This window comes from Aquila chrysaetos, chromosome 17 (assembly GCF_900496995.4).
Source record: "Aquila chrysaetos chrysaetos chromosome 17, bAquChr1.4, whole genome shotgun sequence".
Taxonomy (NCBI): Eukaryota; Metazoa; Chordata; class Aves; order Accipitriformes; family Accipitridae; genus Aquila; species Aquila chrysaetos.
The window spans coordinates 16717513-16729837 of NC_044020.1; the positions used below are offsets into that span (position 1 = coordinate 16717513).

A 12325-nucleotide genomic window follows, 5' to 3' on the forward strand; every position below is an offset into this window, starting at 1 on the left:
TGCCCATGTCCTGCAGTACTTGGAACTGAGGGACACTTCCAAAAACACCTGAACTGGGAGGCAGGTACCTTGTGAACTTTGCCAACAGAGAAGTCTACTTGCTGTAGCCACTATTTGGTAGAACTTTTACGGGTCTAAATTCTACCTGGTGCACGTTAAGTTCTGCTTTTACTTTAAAGGAATTGCGCCCACTTTTTTTCTGTGGTCTGCAAGTGTTTTGTTGTACGGGATCAAAACCAGTGTCTGTTGTGGTGCTGCGCTAAGCCTGTTTTTCCTGCATATGTTTATGTTACAGTGGCTCTTATTATAATGAATTACGCTTTCATTAAACCTGAGATACACTTTGGTTGGCAGTTCAGAGCGATCTTCAGTACGCTTCTGTGCGTGTGAGAGAGGGAGAAAACTCCTGTGAAGCTTGAGGCAAATGCTGGCTGGAAGCAAAGCTCCACAGCCCTGACTGCTGGGATTTCTGCCAACGTGGTGCCTGTATGTGTGTTTTTTCTGTGTTTCAGTAAGTAAATACCTAAATTTAAACACTTCCCCCTTCTCTCTCCTCCCTCCTTTGCCTTCTTTCTTTTGAATGTGGAAGATAGCCGTTCCTGTTCACTTCACTTGCTCTTGCATTTGGTTGAAAGGAAGGTATTCTCTGACAGTGATGTTGAGAGGGAAGAAGTTGCATCAGTAGCCACCTTCAGAACTAGTAGTTTGGGAATGAGAACTTGATAGCGTAGGCACTCCAGTAAAACTCTTTGGGAGAGATTCCTATTTCCCAGTACTGGGTAGGACAGGGAGGTCTGCTTAAATAGTTGGTTGAAGTTGCATCTTTCTGCTCCAGACCTATATAATTTGAGTTGAATACTCGTTTGAAATCTGTGAAGTGGAAAAAAAGGCTTTTAGACAGCATTTTGAATGCCTGTGTGGCCTGTGATGGTCTCAGAGCTTTATATAAACAATTAGAAAACCACTTGCATATTCAGGAGGCTTCAGAAACTTAGTTCTTCATGGCTTTCTCCATGGTGACTTAGTAAGAACAATTATTTGTGAGGAAAGGTACATTGCCAAGAAACCTATCCTTTAAATTAGCGCCCTGTTTTTTCCCCCTTCGAGAATCTATTGTAGATATGTTTAATAGAAATAAGTACTTAAAAAATTAATTTTGTGCTTTATTACCTGGAAGTATTTCAGTGTGTCGGACCAGGTAAGAGGGGCCCTAGTAAACAAAGGGTTTTGAAAGAAAAACACCTGGTGAAAGTTGTAATTTAAAATGCCACCTTTGCCATATTTCAATTCTGCTATTTCATGGGAACTTGCATATTCTTTACTACTCTCTGAGTAAGTAGGACTACTGAGATTGTATAAATCCTGCAAAAATAGAGCTTTTGATGCTTTTTTTTTTTCTGAGCTGCATTACTACTACTAGCAAAATTGTCATTTTATATTTTTTTTATTCTCTAATTTTGTGTTAAATCCTACAGATTATGCAGCTGCTGACCAATGTCTATCATTTATCATTTTTGACAATATCTTTTGGGATGTCTAAGAACAGATGATATATCATCTTTAAAGTTTTTCAATGAACTTGGTTTATAAGAAGGACAGAAATCTCACTTCAAAATAAAATGTTGTAAGCAGCAAGAATAAACACATGGTGCTCTCGAATACCTACAGGGCAGAAAAAACCTTTTAATCTAATTGAATGTCAAAAAGGATAACTTGGTTTCTTGATGGAGAAAGTAAAGCTGGCTAAGACTGTTGGGATTTTTTTGTTGGTTGGTTGGTTGTTTTTACATGTTGGCCACACCATTTTCTAAGGCTACTTTATTTTGTATTTTTCCATATACAAAGAAAATACTCTAGATTTAAATTTAAAACTTCTTGGTTGAAATCTTTGATAAAATTTGATACAGAAGATTGAAAAAGAAAATTACAAACAAAAGTATGTGTTTGAGCAATCAATGTCATAACATGAAATGTTTATCTTAATTAATCAGAACAATGATGCAAGTTAAACTTCATTAGAAATTCATATAATCTGTTCTGATCTTAAATCTCTTCTATGGTACAGTCTCTATCTTCTAAGCTTGATGTGGGTACCAGTTACTTACCTGGTCTGAAACACTGAAATGTTTTAAGTTGTTAAAGCACACAAATGTTACTAAATTTTTTTTGTAATTAGTAACATTTTAGCTTTTACTAGTTAATCAATCTTCTTTATTGTATCTGCAGAGTTAAAAAAATTTGACATTTGAACCAATACATTTTTAGTTGGTTGAATTGAACACCTAAGAATATCTCTGTTATGGTGAATTTTACTGGAGTAGGTCACTAAAGTTATCCTTGATCAGACATGAGGTAGTTATTAAAATTGTTCTACAATGAATTCGGAGAGTTTGGGAGCCTAAATACTTACTCATCAATGAGAGTCTTGGGATATCTGTCTGTAGTTTGTGGTCAGTAAAAAATACTGACTTAGAGTTTCTTATCTCTTTATACAAGCATGCCTAGGGACTACACCAGCTGATGAACTTTGAGAAAGTACTATGTTCTGATCTCTGCCATACAGTCTGTCTCCTGCTTATGTCCCTCCTTTTACTCAACTTCAGATAAAAATGAACTGACAATGTTGCAAGCAGCAAGGCCGCTTAATAAACCTTGCCTTGAAGTAGTGTGGAGATGAGACTAGAAGGAAGCAGAGTGTGAATTGTGGTAACACTGCTAGAAAAGTTAGTTTGACTTTTATTGCCTTTTGTACTGAGCCTTGTATTTCTTTTTCTGCAGCTCCTGTCTGTCTGATAATTCAATTACTAAATGAAAGGTTTTTTCCTGGAAATTGAATTAAAAACTTTCCCAGGTTAAAATGTTCTCTGCAGTGTTTGCCACAAATATGGTTTAAGAAAAGTTTTTTGTTCTTAAGAGCAGATAAACTGACAACAAAACCATTAAATCTGTATAATTTTCTAGCTAAGTACATTGCACAGTGCATAGTGAACAGCATAAAAGGTGAAGTTTTGGAATTATTTACATGTACCTAGTATTATGGGTAAAGTGACTTCTGTTTAAATATAAACTAAATGAAAGAGTATCGTTTTGGTCCTCTCATTGACAGTAGTGGTTATATATTTTATTATATTTTTTATATATATTTATTATTTATATATATTTTGTATATATGTACACATACATAGACACATATATGTACAGGACACATTGTTTTTATGGCTCTTTCAAGGACCCTCACTCCAAATTTCTTACATGGAACACTTGCATTTTGCTTCACATTCAAAATACAAAAAGATTTCTAGAGATCAGGAAAAATCTGAACCTTTTCCTGAAGTGCTCTTTATTCTTGTATCCTAAGCTAAACACAAAAGAGATTTTGCAATATGCTTCAGAATAGAGCTCACTCTGTTGTGGTTTTTGTTCAGCTTCAGGTGAGAGTGCCAAACCTGCCTAACAAGAAATTCGGGATTTCTGTTGCCTCTGATTCCTCACTTTGTGGTTTAAAACAACAAAAAGTGCTATCAAATTCAGCAGTCAATTCAAATGCCAGTGCTTTATCCTCTTCGTTATAATCTTTTGTTTGGCTGTCTGCTGCTTCAAAACATTTTTGAGCTCAAATATAGAAGTTATGTGAAAATCTTGCAATTTTGTAGATGGAAAAGAACTATGTGAAGTGAGATATAAGTAGAAAAAAAATCTGTTGATTAAAGCAGTGATGTCCTATTAGCTTACAAGTGGAGTTCGTTGTGTTTCACAGCCCTTGATGATTTGAGCTTGGGCTACCTGAGGGACTGCAATCAGGCTGAGGAGTTGGAATTATTAGCAACCTGGTTTTAAATAAGAGGGGGAGAGAGTCTTTTGCAGTCATTGTTTAGTAATGGAGTTGGTTTTTCTTTTTGACTTTTAGTGATGCTATTTGTAAGTCATTAAAGCAGGCAGAAACTTCTTAAACTTTTAATGAGGATTGAAGGTACTGTCATTTAGACAGGTATTGCAATCAACATTAACTTGTACAGGAACTCTTGCATTTCAGTTATTTTATTACTTTGTTTAAAAATTGCCTTGTGCAGTTGGAAATAGGGTTTTCAAAGAAATTGTGGTAACTTAAGGGTTTTAGTTAATTTTTCAAGGAGGTGAAGAAATTAATCTGGAGTTGGTTCAGAACCTGTGTCTCTTGTACAATTTCACCAGGCCTGGTTTATAGGAGATTATGTAGCTGGCAGAGTGAACCTGTAAAGAACAAACATAATTTTTCACTTGTTTGAAGATGGGATAAGCACTTCTAGGAAAAATGGGAGTAGGATTTGCTGACTGGCTCTTGTATTCCTATCTAATTTCTTTGCAGCAGTAGGGACCTAAATGGTAATGAATGGAGGTGAATATGTTTTGGATTTGCTTTAACTGCTGGATTCAACAGGTGTCTCTATTACAGCTGTAGTGGGAATAGTCAAAAGCAGAGCTTATGGGGGAGTTTTATGGTTTGGGTTTTTCTTCTGTCCAAATTTGACATAGGTATGGCAACCACAACAAGAAATCAAATGCAGTGCAGGCAAAGCTGTAGTTGGCAGCTGTTAATTTGTTTTGAGCAGACACAAATATTTCAAGTCTTCCGATTAGTTTATTTTCCTTGAGTTGAAGTAATTTGCTTTTACTAGTTGAAAGGCCTGCCTGCACTAGTAGTTTGAAAAAAAAAAATTGGGGACTTATTTATATCAGAAAAACAACTGGCTTCAACTCTTGTCTCTTCAATTCTTTTCTTCTGCTGCTTGACCTTCTCTTTCTCTTCTTCCTTTCTATTTTATTTCTATATATGTGCCCTTATTGTTCACCCTACTCTTTTCACTGTTATTCTGCTTGCTTCTAGCACTGGTAGCTCAAGTAGTGTTAGATTTGATCTTCCCCAGTTGGACTGCATGCCAAATTTTCCTAAGGGGAATGTAAATACTGTGAGGTCAGTTCAGTATCAAATGCCTGCAGCCTGAAATGAACCTTGCAGGATCTTCTGCTATTCAGTCAAAATTAGGACCTGCTCGGGATACGGTGCTAAATATTGAAAAGTCAAGACTTTAAATTATATGTTATGCTTTACAGTTGTTGGTTTGGGTTTTTTTTTACTTTTAATTAAGCTTTTTTTTTTTTCCGAAACTAAAAGCAAAAGAGCGAGCACTAGGGACAGCTCACTATAACTGTGGTAATTAACAGATATGTTTAAAAACCTCTATGTTGATGGATTAGTTGATATATTTCGTTAAGGTTGTAAGCCAGAGTAAGTGGTATACGTGTGTGCGTGCTCACCTGCAGCATATTTAAAACGGTGATACTTAAGCATTGAACTAATGTGCTTTTGATAGCAAATAAAATCTTCAGTCCATCTATTCCTCCATGTTTCCCCTCTCCTCCTTCCCCCCTCCCTTTCTTCCCCAAAAAGAATGGTAGGGAGAGAGAACTGTGGTAAACTCTCATAGCAGAGCAAAGCCAAATTGCTTCTTATGACTTTCTCCGGTACTTTGTACAAACCTGCTAGTCATTCTTTTGAGGGAGAAATGCTCACTGTGTTTCCTTTAGATCAGTGATGCTTTTTAATTGGCCATATGATACGTTGAATTACTTGTATCTACGTGCTGCTAAGGGCTTAGAATCATAGAATGATTTGGGTTGGAAAAGACCTTTAAGATCGAGTCCAACCATCAACCATGCCCACTAAACCATGTCCTGAAGTGCCTTGTCTATGTGCTTTTTGAATACCTCCAGGGATGGTGATTCAACCACTTCCCTGGGCAGCCTGTTCCAATGCCTGACAACCCTTTCAGTGAAGAAATTTTTCCTAATATCCAATCTAAAGTGCTTGATGCAGCATTTCTCATTTTACAAGGAGTGAAAGTATAGATTAACAATTAAACTTGAGTTTTTTGCTTTGTAGTGCTGTCAGTAGATTGGCATACTTTAGGCATATTTGTCTTTTGAGCTGTTGTCTATGAAAGATTGGCTGCTATTAGTTTTGGTGAAGGAATCCATCTAATTGATGAAACTAGAAGAAAATAACCTCCGAATGTTAATGGACGAGTCGGGTTGAATTGTTCTTTGGTGTATTCTGCTGGCCACACCATGACAAGACTGATTCAGTCTCCATTTTTTTCTCCATGTCTCTAAGACATCATGATAATGTCACCGTGAAATCACAACAGAAAAATATGACTTGCAGTTGGGAAATTTTTGCCTTCTTTTTATCAAAGCTGTTTTATTTTTGTGAGGAGATAAATAGTGTTGCGGTCATTAGATAAGTCTAATCTGCTTTACAGTGCTTTTGTAATGTTCCTCATAAAGTTTTACCAACACACCTGTGGTTTTGTGTGGGATTCTTTCATAATACCCAGATGAAGAAATATTTAACTATTGAATGCTGCACCTTGATTTTCTTAGTGGATTAAAGTGAATATTGAAATTAACTGCTAGAGGTATTGATGAAGAAGTACAGTGCTGAACTGAGAATAAAACAGATTCTAAAATGGAAAGCATTTGTAGCTGTCTTGTAAGTAAAGTAATACTAAGTTCAAATTAATACATTATGAAACGGCTCATTTTGAAGCAAGGATAAACGTATTATGGAGTGTAAAGCCATCTTTGAAGAATGGTACTCAAATACATTTCTTGAACGATTTTGTTAATACTTAGTTTTGTGCCATTAACAGTATTTGTTACTATACTTGAAATTATTTATTTGGAGATCCACTTTACATACCATTTCTCTCTAAAAATGAAAAGCATAAACACCTGTGTGCTGGTAGGACAATGCTTAAAATATTCAAGTAAAAATTCAGGTTAATTGCTGTGAAGTAGTAAGAACAGCTGATCTACCAGTACTGTGCTTTCTTTTAAATTAAAATAAAAAGCTCTTTTTGTTACTTAATCAAAAGAATGGAGGGGGGGTTTGTTGTTGTTTATGAAATGATGTCATAGTAATTTCTAATTTCTGTTTGAAATTGATGGAAATTTCATCTGCAGGATTATAAGAAGTCTGGTATGTGTCTAGCTGTGTAGAGTTTGTGAAGTTTGTTTGGTTTTGTTGTTTTACAACACTTTGCAACAGCGCTGTTGAATTTCTAGAGCCTTAGAGTCAGGGAATAAAGATGTAAATACTAATACATGCATAACTTCACCATATGGATTGACTCTGTTTTGGCTTCTGGAGCTGCCTGAGTTAATGACACGATGTCTGTTCAACTCGTCATTGCATCAGTGCTTTTCTTGGTCTAATTCTGTAACCCCAGGATTTATTTTGGGAAAGACCCAATACTGTTGGCTCAGAAGTCTACAAGGGAATGTATGGTGGGGTTTTTTTCTATAGAATAGAATATTGGTCTTTTTTTAGAAGCTTCTTTTGAAGTATTTAATGAATCCTCCTCATGAGGTGATTATTAAACATAGTTCCCTGTGCATCATTAAAACTTGAAAAAAAAGTGCTGATATTTGTTTTTCATTTCAGTAGGAAAGGATGCAGGTCTATTCTCTCAAATTTTGTTGCATTTGCTGTCTTTTGTACAGCTATATTCCCATTAAAACATGTTTCTTACTGTTGCTGAATGAAAAATAACTGTTCAAGGGCTCTAAGGACAACCATGTTTCCTCCACATCTGAACTGTGTGTCCATTAAGCGTACCCTGGGTCTAACCTTAGATGTTGGAGTGTAGCCTCTGTAGTGTTGTCTCTCTGCAAACCACTGTCAGCTCTTATATCTGTATTTAAGCAATTTGGCTATGCCCCCTTTTATGTAGATTAAATATTACTCTTCCTAGTCAGTGAAGGTGGATTCCTGGAGTTCTGAAAATGAATTCTATTGCAATACTGAGAAGAGGTGCACTTACAAGTTGCATCAGTTTGGTTTTGTCATTTTAAATAATTTAATCCAAAGTTGGAGGAATTTGTTAACATCCCTAAAAATATGTGGAGATTATTGGCAAATCATCTTTTTTCATATACAGTTTTTTCATTACAAATATGTAAAACTAACTTTTTAAAATGGGGGGATTAAACTGAAAACAGCTAATTGTTTCAAATCCTGATCATGCTGTAGACAGTAAAATGTTGTATCTGAGCAACTACTGGAGTACCATCATGTAAAAATTAAAGTTACAGGAAATTATATTGCTGTGGAAAAACTAGTTTGCTTTATTCCCACAGGCACTAATTATCATTGTTCTAAACTGAAACATGTACTTTTCTGCAAAGGATCCTTGTAAGGAAAACATAATCAAGAGCCACTAAACTCTCTGGTCTTATTTTTAGCGATAAATTCTACTATTTCATTGGTTGCTTTCCAAGTTATGTATTGAAATGGTAAAAACAAAAAAACTTGCTTGACTTAATTCCGTATAATGGTACATACTTGGCACTCAGCACTCAAATAAAAGAGATGGGAAGGGAGAAGAATCTAATTTCATAATACATTTCCATAACTTAGCAACTTGGGCTTCAACTACGTGTTTAAATATTTGTTTTTTGTTTTTTGTTTTTTTTTTTAATTTGCATCCAAAACAACTGTTCTTCTTTCTTCATTTTTCAAAGAAGCTTGGCTTTTCCTGATTTTAGACAATATTTTTTACTGCACAAAATATCATGGAAATGCTCTGGTGATTCTGCTTTGAGCTATTTCTGTATGTGTTCAGATCTTTCTTTTTTGGTGTTCTGATAATTCTTTGGGCCACCGGAAATTATATGAGACCATTACTAGTCTGTAAGCTATACTTAGATATTTAATAAATTAATATATATTTACTTGCTCAAGGTGTAATGAAGAAGAGTATATAAATGTTGCGTGTGGAACAATCTTTGAAGCTGTGATTTTATTTTCAGTAATTAGCTGTACTCATCTTCCAGTGTTACTACTTTTTGCTATTGTGATTCACCTGCTAGCGTAGTAATGGCCAAGATAATAATTTAGGAGAAACTGACTGATGGAAAGCTGAGAAGACACAAGTCCCAGAAAAGATAATGGTATCAGGATGTTAGTTGATGTGCATCAGTAACTGTAAGCAATCTATTGAGTGATAGAAGTATTTTGTGAATTATACCAGTAAATAGCCAGGGAGCTGAGTGGGGAGAGGCAACATGCTTCTGAATGGACACATTTCTTCAGAATAAAAACTTTTAATGGAGAAAAAAAAAAAAAAAATCTAAGAGGGAGATTGCTTTGCGCTTCTACAAATACTCAGGAATAGGATTGGCGTATAGTCCCAGCAGCTGAGGAGAGGATGATTAAGACTCTACATGAAGTTAGGACAGGAATTTACGTACAATTACTGTTCTCTTGAGCTTAAAGGAAACAGCTATGTTGTCAAGATATGACCTGTCTGGGCAGTAGATGAACTGAATAGTGTGAATTCATCAAAGGCTTATGTATCTTTATGTGTTTTGAGGCAGCTGAAGTGGTTCATATTAAATAGTTTACATGGCTCAGTTCTTCCTTTCGAAGAATTTTTTTTTTTATCTAACCAAAGTTAACCATCTGCTTGTAGGAGATATTTTTGCTAGAAAAACAGATTAAAGGTTTTCATTGTGGTACAAGATTAATAGGTGGAAGAATATGAAGTTAGAGGCCAATTAAAATATTTTCTTTTTTACCCTGTGTAAGTAGTTCAGCATTAAAAAAAAAAAATATGGTGAGGTCTGTAATGACATTCTATAGAGAACTTATTTTGGTGAATGTTTTTTCCTCTTTATATACTTGTTAATTGTGACTGCTTAATTGACTTTCTCTTTTTTCTTTTCTTGTATTTGCCTGGGGACAGGGACTTTCCCCAAAGTAAAATAATAACCAAAAAAAGTACATCTGTGTAGTGTTAATACTGGTTCAAGGGGTTTTTTTAACTGACTTGTAGTGTTCATTCTTTAGGTAGTGATTTGAAAATTGAAATTCCTTTCTCTGCAGAGTCTACCACTGGTTTCTTTAAAAAGGAAAAAGTGTAATAATCTGCTTCTTATTTAAGGTAACTAGGAAGCAAATTGCTCTCACTCAATGTGCCATGTTGAATACTGATTTCAGCAGTAACATGCAGTACAGAGGAGAGAGTATAAGCTCCATGTTCTTTCAGACTGTCTTTCAAAAATTTCCATATAAATCCCAATTGTGAATAGTAGTACAGACTTTGTGAAGTGGGCACTAAAGTTAAGCTATGAGTCTTGTTTCCCAGGAGCAGTTAAATAATAGCATTTTTTTTTTTTCCCTGATGTGATTGAACATCTACACAGGCAATCTGCGGATGATAGATGCTATTTTATCACTTCAATCTATGGAGCCACCAGGTCCTAAATTTTAGTGATGTCTTTCTAACGCTGGCTAAGTTGTTGGTTGTTTTTATTTCTTCTTTATATCTCTTTTTGAACCAATATCGTAATTGAATCTTATTTCCTCTTTGTTAAAATAAACTTAGAGCAAATGTCTGTTAATAGAATGAATATTCTTGCAGTTTTAGCAAGGAAGCTCTACATGTGTTTAAAAATAACTGCATGCAACTCTATGAATTTGTTGTTTTACTAGTATTTCCAGAAAAGTGGTGGGAACTTATCAACAGATGATCAACATTCCCACTGCAGTGGCAGGCAAGTGGAAACAGGGCATCTATACATAACTACCATTTTGTTGTCATGAGCTGTATGACCAGTGCTTTCCAGACATATGCAATGATAGCTTGTTTATTGGAGACAAGCAGGGGTTGTTTCTACTTTTTACAACTTGCCATGATCTCCTGGCAGTGCTAAGAGAATCCTAAGCCTTTCAGAAAAGCATTTGCTTAAATCATTTCATTTGGAAAGTAAAAAGGAGATAATTCTTCTTGATTCTTAGATGTGCTTTTTTTTTTTTTGTTAGGATGCCACTGCTTTTGACTGACCTTTTCATGCAAGGATTTCTAGCTCTTTTTAACAAGACTTCCTATCTGAAAGGCAGCACTAACTTCTAAAATTTAATTGACATCTTCATGATGTTAGGTTTATGAATTGACAGTTACATGCACTCAGGATATTAAAAAAAAAAAATCTATTGATACGCAGATTATATTTTAACACTTTCATTTAGGAAGAAAATGGAAGCTGTAGCCTTGATCCCCAGTGTAGAGAAAACAGGCTTCTTAAAATCAGGCTCCAGTTGAAAAAGTCACGTGACTGTAAAGGCTTGCCATCTGAAATAATATTGTTCCAGTTAAGCGTGTCTGGAAATATGAGCGTAGTTTTAAGCTAAAGTAGTACTGGTTTGACAGGAAAATGATATAATAGAACTAGAGAAGATACAGAGAAGTTGGACAAGGTTGATTGAAGACGGAAGCTCTTCATTTGAAGAACACCTATAATACTTCATTGAGGGCTGATGCGGAGAGTGTAAGTCTATAAAATTATAAATGGTTGAAAGGAGAGTAGAAAACACATTTGCTGTATATTCCAATGAAAGAACTAGCAGGAGGAATTACAAATCAAGAAGAGTTGACCCTTGTGGCTAATGTTCAAAAAGTCTGAACAAAACGCATATGTAACTAAGGAAAGTGACTGAAAATGTGTAGGAAGCATAGCTCGGGATGCTGTAGGCTGTAAGTCTACATTCATGAAAGACGACTATCTGGCCACCTCTTTCATTTGGTATCCCACCTCTGAGGCTTATAATTGCTGAAGCAAGGTATCACTGTCTGTCTCTCCTGTTCTGGTGGGCTCTCAAAGACATTTGCTGCTTATCGCGGCTGGGAACAGGGCACTGTGTTACATGGATTTTTGATCTGACCTAGTTCAGCTGCTCTTAAGAACAACACTAATCACCAAGTTATAAATATTCATTTACTAGTAGTAAATGAGAGGAAGGTTGTTTTAATTATGGTTATGCAGATTCTTAGGAATGGTCTTGCAGAGTATCTCTGACTGGTATCTTATCACTAAAGCTTTGATGGATGCTGTGTGTGCACAAAACATTGCTGTATGGGAAGACTTAATACTTTCCCTATAGTAATGTATTGGTCTTACCTTGTTTTGAAAATAAACTATGTAAACATGAAAATGCTACTGATCTTCCTACTTGAGCTTTACTACACACAGAGATTTAATGAGAGGAATATAGAACTTATGAAATCGTTAGATACTGTCTGCTAGTTGAGTATTGATTTAGACTGATGTAACTGACTTAACTTTTTGCACAAAAAGGTTTGTGTGAGTGAGGTGGTACCTGGCAAAGAGATTTTAAAGCTGAATTGTTTTTCAGATTGTAAATGGAATTGAAGTGTTAAACTTGTCCCTGCTTTCAGAAATCCTATGAGATCATTTTGGAGATAGTTGGAGATTAACTTAGATG

At 35.4% G+C, this 12325-nt stretch overlaps 1 protein-coding gene across 3 annotated transcripts in view; it reads left to right on the plus strand.

Annotated features, from left to right (window-relative positions):
* Nucleotides 1-352: 352 nt before the first annotated feature.
* PLEKHA5 (pleckstrin homology domain containing A5) overlaps nucleotides 353-12325 on the plus strand; it is a 167956-nt gene continuing 155983 nt past the window's right edge. For all 3 annotated transcript variants that reach the window (XM_041129585.1, XM_041129586.1, XM_041129587.1), the window contains exon 1: nucleotides 353-511. In XM_041129585.1, the coding sequence (XP_040985519.1) occupies nucleotides 489-511 (23 nt within the window). In that variant the 5' untranslated portion in view covers nucleotides 353-488. The remainder of the gene's footprint in view (nucleotides 512-12325) is intronic.